The sequence below is a fragment of the Parasteatoda tepidariorum genome, chromosome 6 (genome assembly GCF_982258835.1).
Source record: "Parasteatoda tepidariorum strain Cologne lab strain chromosome 6, Ptep-v5.0, whole genome shotgun sequence".
Lineage (NCBI taxonomy): Eukaryota > Metazoa > Arthropoda > Arachnida > Araneae > Theridiidae > Parasteatoda > Parasteatoda tepidariorum.
In genome coordinates this window covers 80170102-80186551 of record NC_141760.1, presented here as the reverse complement: position 1 = coordinate 80186551, position 16450 = coordinate 80170102, and the positions used below count along the sequence as shown (strand labels likewise).

Below are 16450 nucleotides of genomic sequence, written 5' to 3'. Positions count from 1 at the left end.
TATATTCAAGGTAACAAAATCAAAGACTAGAATTTATGTCTCATATAAAAACTAAGATAAGAAGAATGTGAGGGTCCATATAAAGAAACAAAAAAAGTTAAAAAGCCACGTCAGGGTTGTGGTTACCTAAAAAGGCAAATCTACTTTGTGGACACGAGAGATAATATCAAATGTTAAAGAATGCCAGCAAAAGCTCCTAATATAAATTTAGATATTTTTTTAAATAATTAATTTCTATAATGTGACATCTTCAAAAGCAATCTATTTACTTTTTTCCATAATTAATGGCTGAAGATTTAGTTTTCTATTTAATCATCAAATCCTACGATGCATTTTTAAATATCCATGTCATACCAGCTCCCTGCCATGTTCCAACTTTATCTTTCTTTTATGAAAAGAATTATAATCAACTTCAAACCAGATATTCTAGGGCACCAACGGTAGCCGATGAGTATTCTGTCCAGACTATAGTAGGGTGATGATGTTCTTTTGAAGCTATTAAAGAATGAAGGTTTGATAAATAATGTGTGGAGAATGTATACCCCCTTGCTCAACAGTCTTGAAATGCTTCCATAAGTATTATTGTTTACTGGTGTTTTACAATATCTGTCAGCATTTATCATGGTTCGCAACAGATATAAAGTTGACTTACACCCGAGATGAGGTGAAAAGCAAGCTCAACTGTTTTATCAAGGCCATGTAAGGTGCTAATATCACATGGACATATAAAAACTGTTAAAGAATCAATAAAAGAGCATCGACCGTTTTGATTAAAAATTAGACAAACTTTTAAAGTGATGTAAATATTTTTTTTTACATAAATGTTTTTTTTAATGCACTAATAAAAAAATAGAATATTTTAGTTACATACTTACCAAGTACACACACAATATATTAAAGAAATTAAAATTATGAATTTTATATATTACATTCATAAAGGATTTGACAGTTTTATTACAATACGTAAATAATAATTTCATGGTAGTTACTTGAGTAGCTGAACCAAAAGCATGACCAAAATCAATCCCAATTTCACATCCACTTGTTTTGTCAATTAAGAAATTGCCCAAATGACGATCTCCTATACCAATTATCCACTGAGAAATACATATCACAGCATGAGACTTAGCAAATTTGGTACGCAAAGCTATGAAAGCTTCAGGGGAGGAACTAAGTTTCAGAAATGATTTTCTAAAAATAAATATACAAAAAATAAAAAACGTTTTCATTTGAAAGCATATCAATTTACAGTACATTTGTAAGTAAATAAAACAGTAATCAATCAGTAAGCAGTATAGTGGACATGAATGAAATTTTTTTTTCTTTATTTACTATTTTCTTAATGTTGAAAAATTAGGTAAAAAAATGACTATTCAAGTTAGCAAGATTAAGATTTGATTCAGAAGTGGAAAGTAGAACAATGTGAAAAAAGTATAAACAGTGCCAGGATTAATTGCATATATGGTAAAAAAAAGTATGCATAAATACTAATATTGGACTAAATTTTGCCTCCATTTAAAAATTTAATGCAGATTGCTTTTCAATAAATAATAATGTGAAGAATCTCCTCAAAATTTTCATTTAAAAGAAGAAGAAAAATATTCTTCAGCGACTGACATTTTTATTTAATCACAAAATATCAAGCTTTTAAAAAAATTTTTTGTTAGATATTTTTTATTAAGCTCACAAATTTTAGTTGCATTAATTTCCAATTCAATATTTGAAATTATTTAATGATTTTCAACTTTAAGTTTAGTTCTTCATATCATTTTTGACTCTTTAAACTTTAAAATAAGTCACATAAATTATTCTATCTTTCTTCAAAGAAAGAGTAGAAAAATTATAAAAAGTAAATTAATTCCATTAATGTACTAGTATACTAGTATATTAATAGTATTTTACTAGTAGTAGTGTATTGATTCTATTAACATTTTAGCAAACTTATTGATAACCTAAATGTTTTTAACTGACAAAATAATAATATTTTACTTTTTAAATTTGATTTCATTTGTCATTATAAAAATGGCATCTCTTTCTTTTACATGATCATTCCTAGCATTTTCCAAATAAGTAAAATATTATATAAGTAAATATTTATACAAAATTATGTAACCACCACTCCTAAAATCTATTTTTAGAATCATTGTCAAAAGTGAAAAAAAGTATGCACGTTAGGTTTTGAAAATTAATATTCAAGAGAGGAAAATAGCAAAAGCACTATTGAGATTTATCACTTATAAGGAACATCAAAACGTGTTTGATTGCCTGATGAAACCTGGAGGTATCTTTAACTATATTGCACCTTTCAATCCCTGTTTCTTCTAGCACTAAAACAGGTTTTGATGGTTTTAGTTCTGTATATTAAAGCTGAGCTGCATCTCATTACATATTTTCTAATATTTACTGAATTAAGCATATAACAAGAAAATAGTTCAGAATGAATACTCTTGTAACATCTGTTAAAGTAAGTAAAAAGTAATTACTGAGAAAAGTATACACTAAGAAAATTCCAAAGATTTTTTTACTTGAGGAGGTTTTTTGGTACAAAATTGACCATTTTTTCATATTTTTGAATGCATTCCTCACGTGTTTTCTTCATGTAAAAAGAATGGTACATTGAAGCAATGTTTTCTGCTTTTCTGTCCCACTGCAAGATTTCGGACTGAGCAAGATTTCCATCTCTAAAAACATTTATACAAAACAATTTTATTATAAACATTTATACATCACATTATTAAATATCATTTTAAAATAGTCACTCATAGACACACACAATGAAATGCTGAGCTTAAAATAACTAGGAAAATGAATATTGCAATAAATGTGAAATTTAGTACCTATTTTAATAAAGGTCTGTTTAATATATTTATAATAGCAATTTTAAAATGTAAATTATATTTTTGGTAAATATAAACTACAAATCCTACCCTCCCTAATTTGGATAATATGAAAGAAAAAATTTTCCCAACACAATGATGACTCTCAAGAAATACTGCTCATAAAAGATGGCAGAAGTTCCCAGTACTGTACCAATGCTAATCAGAGTAACACTCAATAAATCTAACACAGATATGGTAACACTCTTGAAAAACCCATATGAGTTCTGGGGAATAGCAACCCTATAACTCTACAAATCAAACTTTTATGTCATTCTGATATCTAGTTTACACGTCATCACTAATGTGGCTTTAGTGAGCTAATTTTTCATATTTTCAAGACCATGGATGAAAATTTTTTTAAGTGTAGATTAACAATTGCTTCTTGATAAGCGTTATTGAGATTTTTGCACCAAAGAAGTTAACTAATATTGACTGGTATGTGGAATTTAAACGTTGCTGCAAAAATGCCAATAACATTGAATGCTAAGCTCATCCAAAATCAGCAGTTATTCCAAAACACATAAAAAGTCGAACATAAAAAGATAACACAAAATAGTTTTGGAAGGAAGGAATAGTTTCTAAAGGGAAGTAGACTGAGATAGCTGATACCTTAAAGATATAGCTGATACCAGAAAATAGTGTGTTTACACCTTGTCTGAGAAATCGCAACTTGCTTTTGATGAGGGTATTGCGCTTGCTCTTACCTGACCAAAGCCAGCAATGCATCGATATTTCAGAGAAGTCAAGAGAGGTAAAAAGGATTTCATGAGGCGGTGTGTGAATGGATAAAACACGGATCCACTACAGCACACCTGAATCAAAAAAATAATCAGCTGATAAAAGTCATCCAAAGCAATGAAAAACTCAAAAGTCACTGACAAGGTCATGACATCCAGGTTATGACATTAGAATGCACATGGCATTTTGTTCATTGACTATCATGAGAAAGGTAAAACTATGAATAGCAATTATTACGTCATATTATTGGATTGATTGAGATTAGAAATTCAGAAAAACAGACCTCACATGTCAAAGAAAGAAGTGCTGTTTCACAAAGATAATGCCTTAAGTCACAAGTCAATTGAAATAATAGTTAAATTGAATTAATTACTCTTCAAATTGCTTGAATAGCAACTACTGGCTTTTTGCAGACATCAAAAAGATGCTGGAGAGAATTTGGCTCCAATGAAGAAGCGATTGCTGAAACTGAAGCCTATTTTAAAAGTAAAGACTACAAAAGCATCGGAAAGGAGCTTTAGTATGTATTTTAGAATGTATCACTCTTGAAGGAGAGTACATTGATAAAAAAATTAGGAATTTCTGGAGAGAAAAAACAATTCTTAGCCAGACTGCAGACTTATTGAGTGGTGTGTTATAAGCACAGGACCCTAAATGTCACTCCTCAGCAAATAGTTACCTTTTCTAAAACAAATTTTAATTACAATAGTGTTACAGCAATGAGATAGATTTTGATTAGACTGTCGTAATTATTGACACAGATTTTTTTTAAGATCGAATATATGGCCTGGAAAATATAATATTATGAAAAAGAAAACATTTCAGTGAAAATTAATAGTTTAAAAAAATTAGAATGACTTATACATTTAGATAATTACAGCAATAATAATTAAATTGAAAATCAAAGAAATTAAGTGACAGTAAATAATTTAAAGCACATTTAAATTTGCTTGATTTTGAATATGGCAGTTAACCTACTATATTCCATTCATTTATTCATGTTCAAAGATAATTTTAATTCTTAGTATAAGAGAAAATTTAAATGTGAATCCCAAATGAATTGAAATGTTCTAAGAATGTTTGATAAATTAAAGATAACTAAATTTTAATAAACATCACAATATTAATTTTCTTATACTTAAGGAATAACACAGTTATCTGATTTTTTAGGACTGTATTAATACACATAAATAAACATAAAAATCGAAACATCATTTTGAGAGTCTAAGAAAAGACAAAAATTTTCTAGGTAAATTTATTAATACAAATAAACAAAAATATATAACGTTATCATTTTTACATTATTCTATGATGTATATTTTATAAAATTTTCACACGATTATTTGTTAACTTATGGTCAATTATTTAATACTCTTCTTTGAAGATATAAAATTATAAAATATTAGCAACAATTAATGAAAATGTCTTAGCCAAAAACTATAAAATATATTGAAAAAATCCAACAATATTCACAACTTTATTAATAATTAAATAAGTATTAAGATGTAATCCTACAAAGTGAAGAATTTATTGACACTTCAAACATAAAAAAGCTGTTTAGGAAACACTTCATGCTTTTTACATTTTTATACACAGATATAATTTTTAATTTGACATAATGTGCATGTTTTACATATTTTCAGACAAAAATATGTAAACAAATATTTTTTTTAAAATAATAAATTAGAATTTAGGATAACATTAGTTTTATTAAGTATGCTTAAAATAATAAAATGTATGATCAAAAATAATAAATCAGAATTAAAATATTAATTTATTACATACATAAATTAAAAGGGGGCTATACAAATTTGATCATCCCTTACAAAATATCTAAAATACTTACCGTTTATAAAATTGCTTCCTTTCTGTTTCAGACATGCCATCATTCAGGAAGTCATTTAACACAGTTGTATTATCTACCCATTCAATTAAACCAAGTCTAAAATATCAAAATAAAATATATTATAAAACAAAATATATATACACCTTTTTTTAATGATTATAAATAGAAGAAAAACACTATTGTTTAAATTACAAATTTTTCTTATTATACTATTCATTATAAGATAACATAATGAATAATTAAGAAAACTTTTATAAATAGTTAATAACATGAAAATAGCAATCACAAAAATAACTGAAGCAAATACATACTTATCAAAATACACAAGTAATATTTACAGGATGATTTTAAAATAACTTTGTCAACACAAAACTTATCGAGGAATATACCATTCAATAAAACAAAATAAAATTTGGTGCAAACGTTTTCTAAGACAGCGGTTCCCACTATTTTTTAGATATGGAACCTTTCTTTGATCAAACTTTCTTTAAAGAAACCCAAACTTCATAAATAAATAAAATTGCAATTGTGAACACATTAATAAAAAAAAAAAAGACTATTGAATACTTCAATCATATTTAGAGTGAAGAATGAATTTTTTTTTATTGTTTCGTCAATAATAGGTCTAAAATTAGATTTCATGCTATCATATCAAAGTTGCATGCCTGGAACAGCATGCAGTCCAGTTCTGATTGAATTTTTGGTATAATCATAAACTAAAAAGAAATGAAACATGAAACAAGATAAATTACGGCTTTCATCCAAATGAACAAGAAAAAGAACTGTTATTAACATTGATAATGGTCATCAAGGAAACATGCTTCTTTGATAAAATTTAGTTATGTAATTTTGAATTGAAAAGTTCAATGAGAATTACTAATGTATTTTTTTATAAAAGCATGTCCCTTTCACAATTTATTTATTGCATTGTTGTTAGAACAAATATAAATTTTCAAAATTCTGTTTTCTTCCACTTGCATTTGAATAATTTTTTTAAAAAAATAACAAAAATATGAAGTAACTAATGGGTTGATATAGTTCTAAATACAAATTTCAAAAACGATAAATAATTTAAAAAAAGTAGTCCAAACTAACAAAACCCATGTGACTCCTGCTTAGAATCCTCGGGTTTATTTTAACACTGTTTAGGAACAACTTCTAAGGTACAAATTCAAGAATCTTGATGATAAAGATTATTTCATCATGATTCTGAAAAAACAGAATCTGAGAATTTTCAAAGATCAACATATATTTCCCCCTCTCAAAACAATAAGCCTTATGATAACATTTTTTTAACGGAGTTTAAACAACATTTTCAGCACAGATTTCAGAGAATTCATGCCAGTCAGACGTAAAAAAAAAAAATAATAATAAGATACAGTATACAAATCATCAAGCTTTCACTTTCCTTACCATTATCATCAGATGTTCAGTGAATTTAACTTATATGTTGAGAATTTATAAAATATTTCTTTTCATATCTCTGCCTAGTGCCGTTGTCCTTTATGAAGAAATTAATTTTTAACTAACGATAGAAAACTTAAAATAGAGTTAAAACATTTTTGGCAACATTAGACAGATATGAAAAAAGCAAGATACAGCATACAAATCACCTAGCTTTCTTTTTCCTTACCGTTATCATCAGAGTGTGTTCAGTGGAATTGAGTTGCTGACATGTTAAAAGTTTATAAAATACTACTTGCTTTATTCATCCATGGCTAGTGCCGTCTTTCATGCAATATATTTTCTACTGGGAGGATCGTATTTTGGTTAAAAAAATAGGTTATTTTAAATTTTCAAAATTCTGGCACTGTAACTGTACACACAAAATATGAGGAATATTTTTTTATTCATGAGCATATATCTTAAAATACCATTATACATACTTTATTCTTTTTTCTTGATCAGAATGTTTGTCACGGAGTCATAAATTGGGAAAGTTATTTTATGAACACTCTATACTTATTATTCACAATAACTGATGAAATTAAGTAATTACCTGGTACTTAAAGGAACTACTTTATAAGTCTTAAGGAAAAGATGTCGCTGAGCACAATTTACATCCTTGGCATAGATTTCATTCATTACAGAAAACATTTGTTGAATCCGAGCATCTTGCCTTAAATCTTCACCAGATTTCACTAGAATTTTATACTCCTTTTCATCATTGCCTCTTATTGTAATACGACGGGGAGCAGTTAGTGAAGATAGAACCAAAACCTAAAAGTAAATTGGAAGTAAAAAAAAAATTACAGCTTCATTGAAACTGATAAAAAATTAAATCAAAAATAATTAGTTACGTTATTGCCTAGTTGAGCCAGATATTGAATATAGAATATTAGATAACTCTTAAATGATGCTTTGGTTTGATAGATATCATATCAAAGTAATACTAAGATAATTTAATGCTTATTCGAGCCAGATATCAAATATAGAATAGTTTGAAACTATTAAATAATACTGGTTTGATGGTTAACATTATATAAGACAAAACTAATGGAATATTAGCATTACCTGTCATAACAGATTACAGTAAAAAATTTTAAAAAATGTTGCAGAAAATATTGCTTGCTCATTTCACAACTGTATATTAAAAAATTTGCTCATATACAACCAATTTCTCTCCATATATATGCATTGTGTTTCATAATGTCTACAAAAACTGAAGAAACCTTATGAAAACTGAAGTAAAAAGAAGACACACATTATAAATCGCAAATTAAATTTAAATAGAGAAAATACGTTATTGGACTGAAGAATCATAAATGTGGAAGGCGAGACTGACAACATTAAAATGTATCTGACTGACAAAGGAAAAAAAGAAAAGTTTAAAGACAATTATTAAAAAAACTTCCAAGTTTCATCCAACAATCAAAATGGTTTTGATGCTTTTTATCAATCCTTCCCCACTAGTGATGTCAGATTTTGACAACCCCTTTTTTTCACCATTATTTAAACATATAATTGCGACCTTTTCATCGATAGAAAGTGTTCCTCTAAAAATCTATTGTATAGCTATAATAATACCTTTCCATCGAAACCTGCTATTTTCACATGGTATTCTGGCAATGGTTTACCTCTTCCTGTGTACTGACCTACAAATAAGCATAAAACATTTAATTTGCACAGTTCATTGCACAAATAAGACTAATGTTTTAAATAAAATACGTACTTTGAAAAATTCATAAAAGAAAACATGATGATTTTAAACAAGTATCTCAAAAATGTGTTATTGGTTATACAACAATTAATTCAAGAGCTTAATACTACAGAGCATCACAACACCAAAAAACAATATTTTTGTATGCATTTGTGAGGAAATCTTTTTTAACACTGAAATAAACATTGAGTATTTTACTAGTAAAAAATAATTGTAAATTTTATTTATAAAAGTAGTTTTGTTACCTCCATTATTCATATTACATGTAAACAAATAATAATGTTTCACTGTATAACAAATTTGTTATATTAGTGATCAGGATTAATTATGTTATTGGAGTTAATAAAGAATAAAAAAATTTCTTACCAGGAATCTCTATTTGAGAAGAATACTTCCATTGCTGAAATCCATTTAACCAAGGAGAAGCATCTTTTAAACTTGATAATTTTTTATCCTTTTTCTTAGCTTCTGCAACTAAGTCTGATAAAGCTTTCAAAGCTACCTATTGAGCAAATATTTATACAAAGAAAATATACTTGCAATATCAAGAAAATTCACTATTTTTACACATTAAATCAGTTACATAGAGTCTCAAAAATAACAGACAATTTCAAATATATCAATTAAAGAAACAGTCCTGGGTGTATGATATAAGTGTAAATAATTCCTGACAGTCACAAATATTTTATTCTTGCTAAAAACAAGTTACACATAAAATAGTTTTACTATCAGCTTTTTATCTTTTTGAGAATAATCTTGATTGATAAAAGGGGTGTTTTGGCATTTAATTTTATTCTTTTAAAGAACATCATATTTTCTTGGAAAGAATATGTGATGCAAAGTATGTATCAGAATATAAAATAAAAAAAGGACTTTTTTAATTCTCTTAGTATTACTTAATAGTCTCTTAGTATAAGAGTTAGCTGCTAATTAATCAAGATTTTCTGGTGGATTTTATTTTTATTACCAAAGGATGGCAACACTTATACTCTTCCATATCCTTTCTTAGATTTATAAGTATTATTTAAAATGGTTTTAAAATCAATAGATATGACTGAATTCAACAAATGCATGAATGCATTTCAATTACACAATTGTGTGTATAAGCTGTGGCAACATATAAAAATATTTTCATTCAATTGATTCAGTTTGGAAACTTAGAAAATTATTTTTGGAATAAGATCAAAAATTGACGAATATGCTGAAGTAATAGGCATTGCAAAGGGGGCAAAAAGAATCATAGTTATCGCTTAGAAAATATTAATTTATAATTTTTAGAATAAACTTTTATATTTAAATACCTTAGACTCCTTCTCCTTCATTAGCTTACAGCCATCTTTTCCACAGATTGCTAGAAACTTGTCTTTAAACTCCTAAACATAAATTTATAAATATATTAATTAAAAAACATCGTAATACCAGAAAAATAAATCAAGTTATTAATCTACTACTCAAGCTGTTTAACAGAGATTAATGCTACAGTATTATTTATTGATTTCAGAAAAATCATGGGCAAGTATTTTTTTTGTCAATATTATTAAATATATTGAATTGTAGTTGTTTATAAGTTTTCCAGAACTTTCTTCTATTATACAGTAAAAATAAACTCTTAAGAAGTACATAAAATCAGATAATAATCTTATTTTTTATGATCAATAGAGTTAATATAAAATTAAGAAATTATTTAGTAACATTTATTAAAATTTTCTTAAGACTTTAAAATATTGCACCATGTGTTGTTTCTTTAATTTATAATCTATTACCTTTTAAAGAAAGTTTTGAAATTAAAATTCTTTAATATTTAAATTTATAAACAAAATTTTAAATAGTCTTTCTTTCTTCCTTTTTTGTTTTGGTTTTTAGATCTTCTAGATAAATTTGAAATAACTAAAAAAGTGATCCACTGAAACCTTATTTCAGTTTAAATGGAAATATAATTCTTTTTTGTACTGCCAATATTATCATAGTATGATATCATTCTAAAAATAAACTGAATTTATCAATCTGGCAATGAAAAAGCTCTTATTTATTTTATTAATAATCATTTCATTTAAATATATGTAAGATTTAATGTTTTGTCTAAAAAACTCTATGATTATTAAGATTTTTTATAAATAAATATACTTAGAAAAAAAGAAAATATACTTCTGAAAATTTTTTATGAAGAGGTCCTATAGTAACTCTTCTATTTTTTTCAGCAGCATTTGGATTGAATAATTTATCATTTATTCTAGTAAAAATCTCTTTCACCTTGTCTGCAGAAGTTTTAGCACTTACTGATTGCACTAACTCATTCACATAGTCCTGTAAAGAAAAAAATTCAAAAAGTATCAACACGAATAAACATAAATAAAACAAAGTTAAGGGAATAAAAGCACGATTTTAATTTTTTCAACGAGAATAAATGTTTTACTGCTAATAATTCGTAGATTAAAAATTAATTCTAGTATCCTAAAATTGCCATAAAATTGGCATAATATTGGCACATTTTCTTACACTGAAGTTAATATTATTATTATTTTGAAAGGAATATAGCAAAAAAGAAGAATTTGTTTAATTTTTAATTATTACAGATATATTACTTAAGTAGTTCAAACAACCGAAACTTAACATAGACTCTGTCTCTATTAACTTTCAAAATAACATCCATGTTTTGAAAGTTAGCAGAATCTGAACAAAAAGTTAAAAATGTGAAATGTATAAGAAGTTAAGTGGTCAGAGAAATTTTCAATTATACCAAACAATCATAGGAAAGGCATAAAAAACTATCAGAAAACCTTTTGTTAAACTAGTTAATAATAAAAAAAGTGATATATTTAAAGTTCACACAGTATAAAAGTCGTATAATTAAAATTCAATTTCTCAGGAACTATTCAATTGATTTTGCTCATCATGTTTCTACTTTTGCATGACTTTATAATGACAAATTTGATTTGCCTGTGGCGAAAGGATTAATTTAACTATTAAATTTTCTGAGGGTCTTAAAAGAGGATTACATTAATAATGAGAAGAGAAATTTGCCTATCAGAATGTAAAAAAAAAGTGCTAGATTTTTTTGTTCTCACACCTGTACTACATTCTTTTAATCATTCACCCTACAATAATATCAATATCTGGATATATTTTTAATGTTAATAATAAAAAGTTCTTTTTTCTTTACCAATGGCCATAAAATTACCATGAAGAGTAAATGTAGGAGGTATATGCAGAAAAAGGTTAAAGTCGGAGAAAAACAAGGGTCACATTTTGACACATGAGATTATTTTACATAAGAATCAACAGGAATGATGTCAGTGCTCAAGTTTTCTTTTTTTCAAAGCAGTTTTACTAACTTAAGAAATACTAAGTTCTGCCAAAATATTAAATTTCTCCATTAAGACATAGTCAGAAAATAACTCAATACATTTTACACATAGATATTTTAAAAACTATCAAAATAGGCATTTAGCAGCAAGTTAAATTCTAAATAATAATATATGAGAAGCATTTGTTTGATTTCAAAACCAAATAACCTTATTTCCTATGAACAATTATCATTCCAATTAAAAACTCTCACCATAAAAATAACTTAAAACTATTTACCTTGAAAATTACTGAGGGAACACTAAGGTGATCAAGAGCAGTAACAAAATCAGTTATCAATGTTTCCTTTTCCAGAATTGCTTTTATTCTAAAAGATAAAAAATATTTCAATAAGATGTATTAATAAAACTATTAGCATTTGAGTTTCAAGATTTTTTTAAAAACAACATTTTAGACTGGTTATTGATTTATTAACATGTAAAAGGGTTTAAGTTTACTTTAAAATTTTTATTGCAGATTAATATTATTAAAAATTCTACTATCAACAGTTTAAAGAAAAAGTCCTTTTTAAACAAAAGATTAATGTCAACAGAAATGTAGAAAAATGAATTTAAAAGATGAAGAAATTCTAAGTAGTCACGGACAGTATTACAATATAAGGTCCATATGGCCACGACCCATGGCCCAACTATTCACTTTTATTAGTGTTTGCTCTTCCTTCGTAATAGAGAAAATATTTTAATTTAGCATTTGGAAAAAATTCCTTCTTAGTACTTTGAGCTTTAATGTAATACTCTTTCAGGATTATATTAATTACATCAGCAGCGCTTTAAAGTCGCAATTAAATCAAGAAGGATCATTACCACATATTAAATCAAAACCCATCACTATCACAAATTAAATAAAAAAAATAATTGTTATCACAAATCAAATAAAAAACAATACATTGAATTGGAAATGCTTCAGAGGAATGGAGCCAGAGGCTTTGCCTTACTCAGCGTACAGTAGACATTGATAAGCATAAATAAATAGAAAAAAGAGCCAATCAACACATTAATTTCTCTATCCTGAAATGAAATGGAATATTTAACTAATTATAATATTAAAATTTCTTAATACATAAATTTTAATAAAAGTTTTTAATAAAATATGCTATTGGTTTTCCATTGGGAGTGCCTCTTTTTTTCACATTCCTAAATTTAAGTTCAGGTATATTAAGGTTGGATCACACTGTACTAGGTGAACATAATTTAAATCTTATTAGAGTCACTCAATAAAAAAAACTGAAATACAATTGGAAATATTAAAAAACTACTCATGACTGTTATTTTAATTAAAAAAAAACTTTATTCAAAGATTAAGAATAGTGGTTTTCTGAATATTAATTATCATAATAATTAAATGTAATTAATACCTTGGGACAAAAATTAATACCTTAAACAATAAAAACCTGGGACAAGAGTTGAAAAATTTGATTGCAAATGCATTTCAAAACATAAACAATATATCAAGTTAATGTTCTGTCCAATGTGCCTTTAATGATTATTTAATATGAAAATTTTGAACCACAATGTTTAAAGATAAAAAAAATCCTTGGTATTATAAAAAGTTGCAGCTTATACTTACTTATCAACAAATTTCTTATTAGAACTATCTGATTTCGAATTTGAAAACTTATAGCTTCCAGAACTTAAGTGAAGTGCATAAATAATAGCCTGCAAAGAAAGAAATCAAAAATAAAAACTTTTCTTTAGTAAATATCAGAAATAAAAAAAAAACATAAAATAAGAAGAAAGTTATTTCTGAAAATTAAAACTAGATATCATGAATGTTTGTAAGACAAGTGTAAAATTATGAAATTTTTTCTTTAGAACTTTCAAGAGTTGTTAATTAAACAATAAGGATTAAATATAATTTCATCATTTTAGTATATCAAATAATTCAACATCAAACAAAATTGGACAGCCTTGTCTAAAAGCGTTCCCATTAAAAACATTTTTCCATTAAAGTTATATGGTAGCAGAGTTTCATCAGTCAAGAGTTGGGATCTAAGTTACACATACAACTAATTCAGTAGAAAGGAAGGCATTGAAGCTACTTAAGAATGGATAAGCATGTAATCTAAGCAGTTTATTAAGTATAACCTGTTAGATGGCTGATCATTGAGGGGACTTCTTAACTGTTTTATTTTCTCTGTAACAGTTTACATAAACTTTTATTTTTATTCAAAATCAGGAAAGAGGTTAGACCGGTTCAGTTACAAAATTAAGAGAGGACACACACACTTCAAAACTGGCATTTGGTCAGATTTTGGACAAAGTTAAGGCAAACATTTACATTGTGGCTGTAAGATCAGTTATTTGTCAATTTTGCTACACTAGATAAATAAAATGTGACTAGTTATCGATTGGTACATATTTCTGAAGTTGAAATGAGTATATCCTATTAATGATAGGTTCAAGTTTGCTATAAGTGTCATGGAATTGGTGATCAATAATGAATGCAGTTTCCTGCTGTAGCATGCAAATATTAGTGTTATAAGATACAAAGCAAACTTCAAATTTCTTTAAAAAATACTTTTAAGCAAATTAATTTTTTTTCAATAAAATCAAAAAGCCTTTACACAAATCAATTACATAATTTTGTAAATCCACAGTAAGAAACAAAAAAAAAAACTGTAGATTTTAGGAAATAATATAACGTTTCTTTAAACCACTGAGTAATAGATGATATATTAGATAGATATATTCTAGCTTAAAGTTAAAAGGGTTTGTTGAAGTAAGCCTGAATGCTGTCAGGCAGTATAAGAAATGCTGAAAACTTTTTTGATCAGTCTCATGCATTGCTATGCAACAATGGCAGTGTGCAGGAAGCCAGAACTTTATAATTAACCTATGACATGTAAGCAGATACATTTATATTATGCAATTAAAATAATCATGTAATTAGAAACCACCGACAAATAACAGTTTGAGAAGAAGGAGGTTTAAGAAATTGAGACGATTCGCAACAAGGGAGTTGAGGGAATTAATTAGGCTAGTAAAAAAACTTTAAAAAAAAGTTTTAAACTCAACAAATATTTATAATTATTTTTTTACATTGTTTTCATTTTATGTAAATTTTAAATCAGTTAAATACTGTTTTCTTCCATGCATTTATTTTGTATTCACTTTGATATTATTTTCTAGAGAAAAAAAAAACTGATGCTTATGAAGGATCCTTAGTATCCCTTTAAAATTATAATAAAATCTTTCTGGGCATTAACACTCTTAAAAAAATAATGCAGGTCATTTTAACAGATTTCGAACAATCTAAAAAGACAAAATAAAAAAATGATGCAAATAGCATAATTCAAAATACTACAGTTCACAATAGTTTTTTCATGTCAATATTTCATTATTATCATGTTTTTTTGTAGAAAACCTTAATTTTATTTCAAACAAAATTAGACACATATAATCATTACTGTTAGGTAATAAAGCAATATAGCATTGAATGGGATTTAGGTCATACAACAAAAGGTGATACATTGTGATGAGGAGGTAGTTAGTAAAAAATACAGAAAAAAAGTGTGGCACAATGTTTGGACAACCCTTATATAATATTTATTTCACCGGTTAACACTTAAATTTAATAAAACTAAATTCAGAGATGCAACAGTCCATAGAGGGCCAAGGCCTACTATGTCCATCTCAGTTTTGTTGACATTGGGGTGCAGGAGCAGATGTTCCGGTTAGGTGGTCAGTCGAACGCGGAACCTACAGTGTTAAATTCCCAAGTATTTTTGGTACTCATTTATCGTCCCACTGAAGGGATGAAAGGCTGAGTCAACCTTGCTCAGCCCGAGGATCGAACCCAGGACCTGTGGCACCGGAGCGTGGAGCGCTACCACTCAGCCACTGGGCGTTCTTAATTTTAATAACTCAACCTAATTTTCCTTGATCAAAATAAGTTCCCTTCATGAAGCTGAAAGTAAGCATTAAAGATATAGAAAACCATGTTAAGAACTGAAATATTTAAGAGAATAAAAAAAATGGGGCATTATTATCCAAATCTTAAATGAAAAAAATATATATATAAAACTTACATTGGGATAGGTGACAGCTATTTTTTCAATGATGCATTGAACTGCTTTGGCCTCTGGCTTGTCTAATAAGGCAACCATTTGATCAATCCATCCAATAAACAACCAACATGGCATTTTTGAAACCTTTAGGATGAAAAATTTTCATTATAATTGCATAGACAGGAAGAATGTGATTAACAGAAAATATATTAATATTACTTTTTCCTCAAACACTTGAAGACAAGATGAATCATTTTCAATGATTTGTAAAAGTCTGGGAAAGAGTAGATGGGCATCTGTGGATCCATACTTCAAAGCATCAAGAAGGGATTCGATAAGAATTCTCGGGAATTCATTGAATGATGGAATCTTTTTAAGATCAAAACTTTTGGCTACAAAATAAGGGAACAGAAAATGCATTGATAGTAATTAAAAAAATATAGCAAAGAGGAGAATTT

General features: G+C 27.0%; 1 protein-coding gene across 2 annotated transcripts in view; it reads right to left on the bottom strand.

Annotated features, from left to right (window-relative positions):
• LOC107455055 (DNA-dependent protein kinase catalytic subunit) overlaps positions 1-16450 on the bottom strand; it is a 136846-nt gene that overhangs the window by 8013 nt on the left and 112383 nt on the right. For both annotated transcript variants that reach the window (XM_087166084.1, XM_087166086.1), the window contains exons 77-88: positions 16212-16384; positions 16014-16136; positions 13553-13641; positions 12206-12293; positions 10769-10927; positions 9925-9996; positions 8990-9125; positions 8491-8558; positions 7463-7683; positions 5464-5559; positions 2526-2681; positions 990-1191 (exon numbers count right to left, since the gene is read on the bottom strand). In XM_087166084.1, coding sequence (XP_087022210.1) covers positions 990-1191; positions 2526-2681; positions 5464-5559; positions 7463-7683; positions 8491-8558; positions 8990-9125; positions 9925-9996; positions 10769-10927; positions 12206-12293; positions 13553-13641; positions 16014-16136; positions 16212-16384 — 1583 coding nt within the window. The remainder of the gene's footprint in view (positions 1-989; positions 1192-2525; positions 2682-5463; positions 5560-7462; positions 7684-8490; positions 8559-8989; positions 9126-9924; positions 9997-10768; positions 10928-12205; positions 12294-13552; positions 13642-16013; positions 16137-16211; positions 16385-16450) is intronic.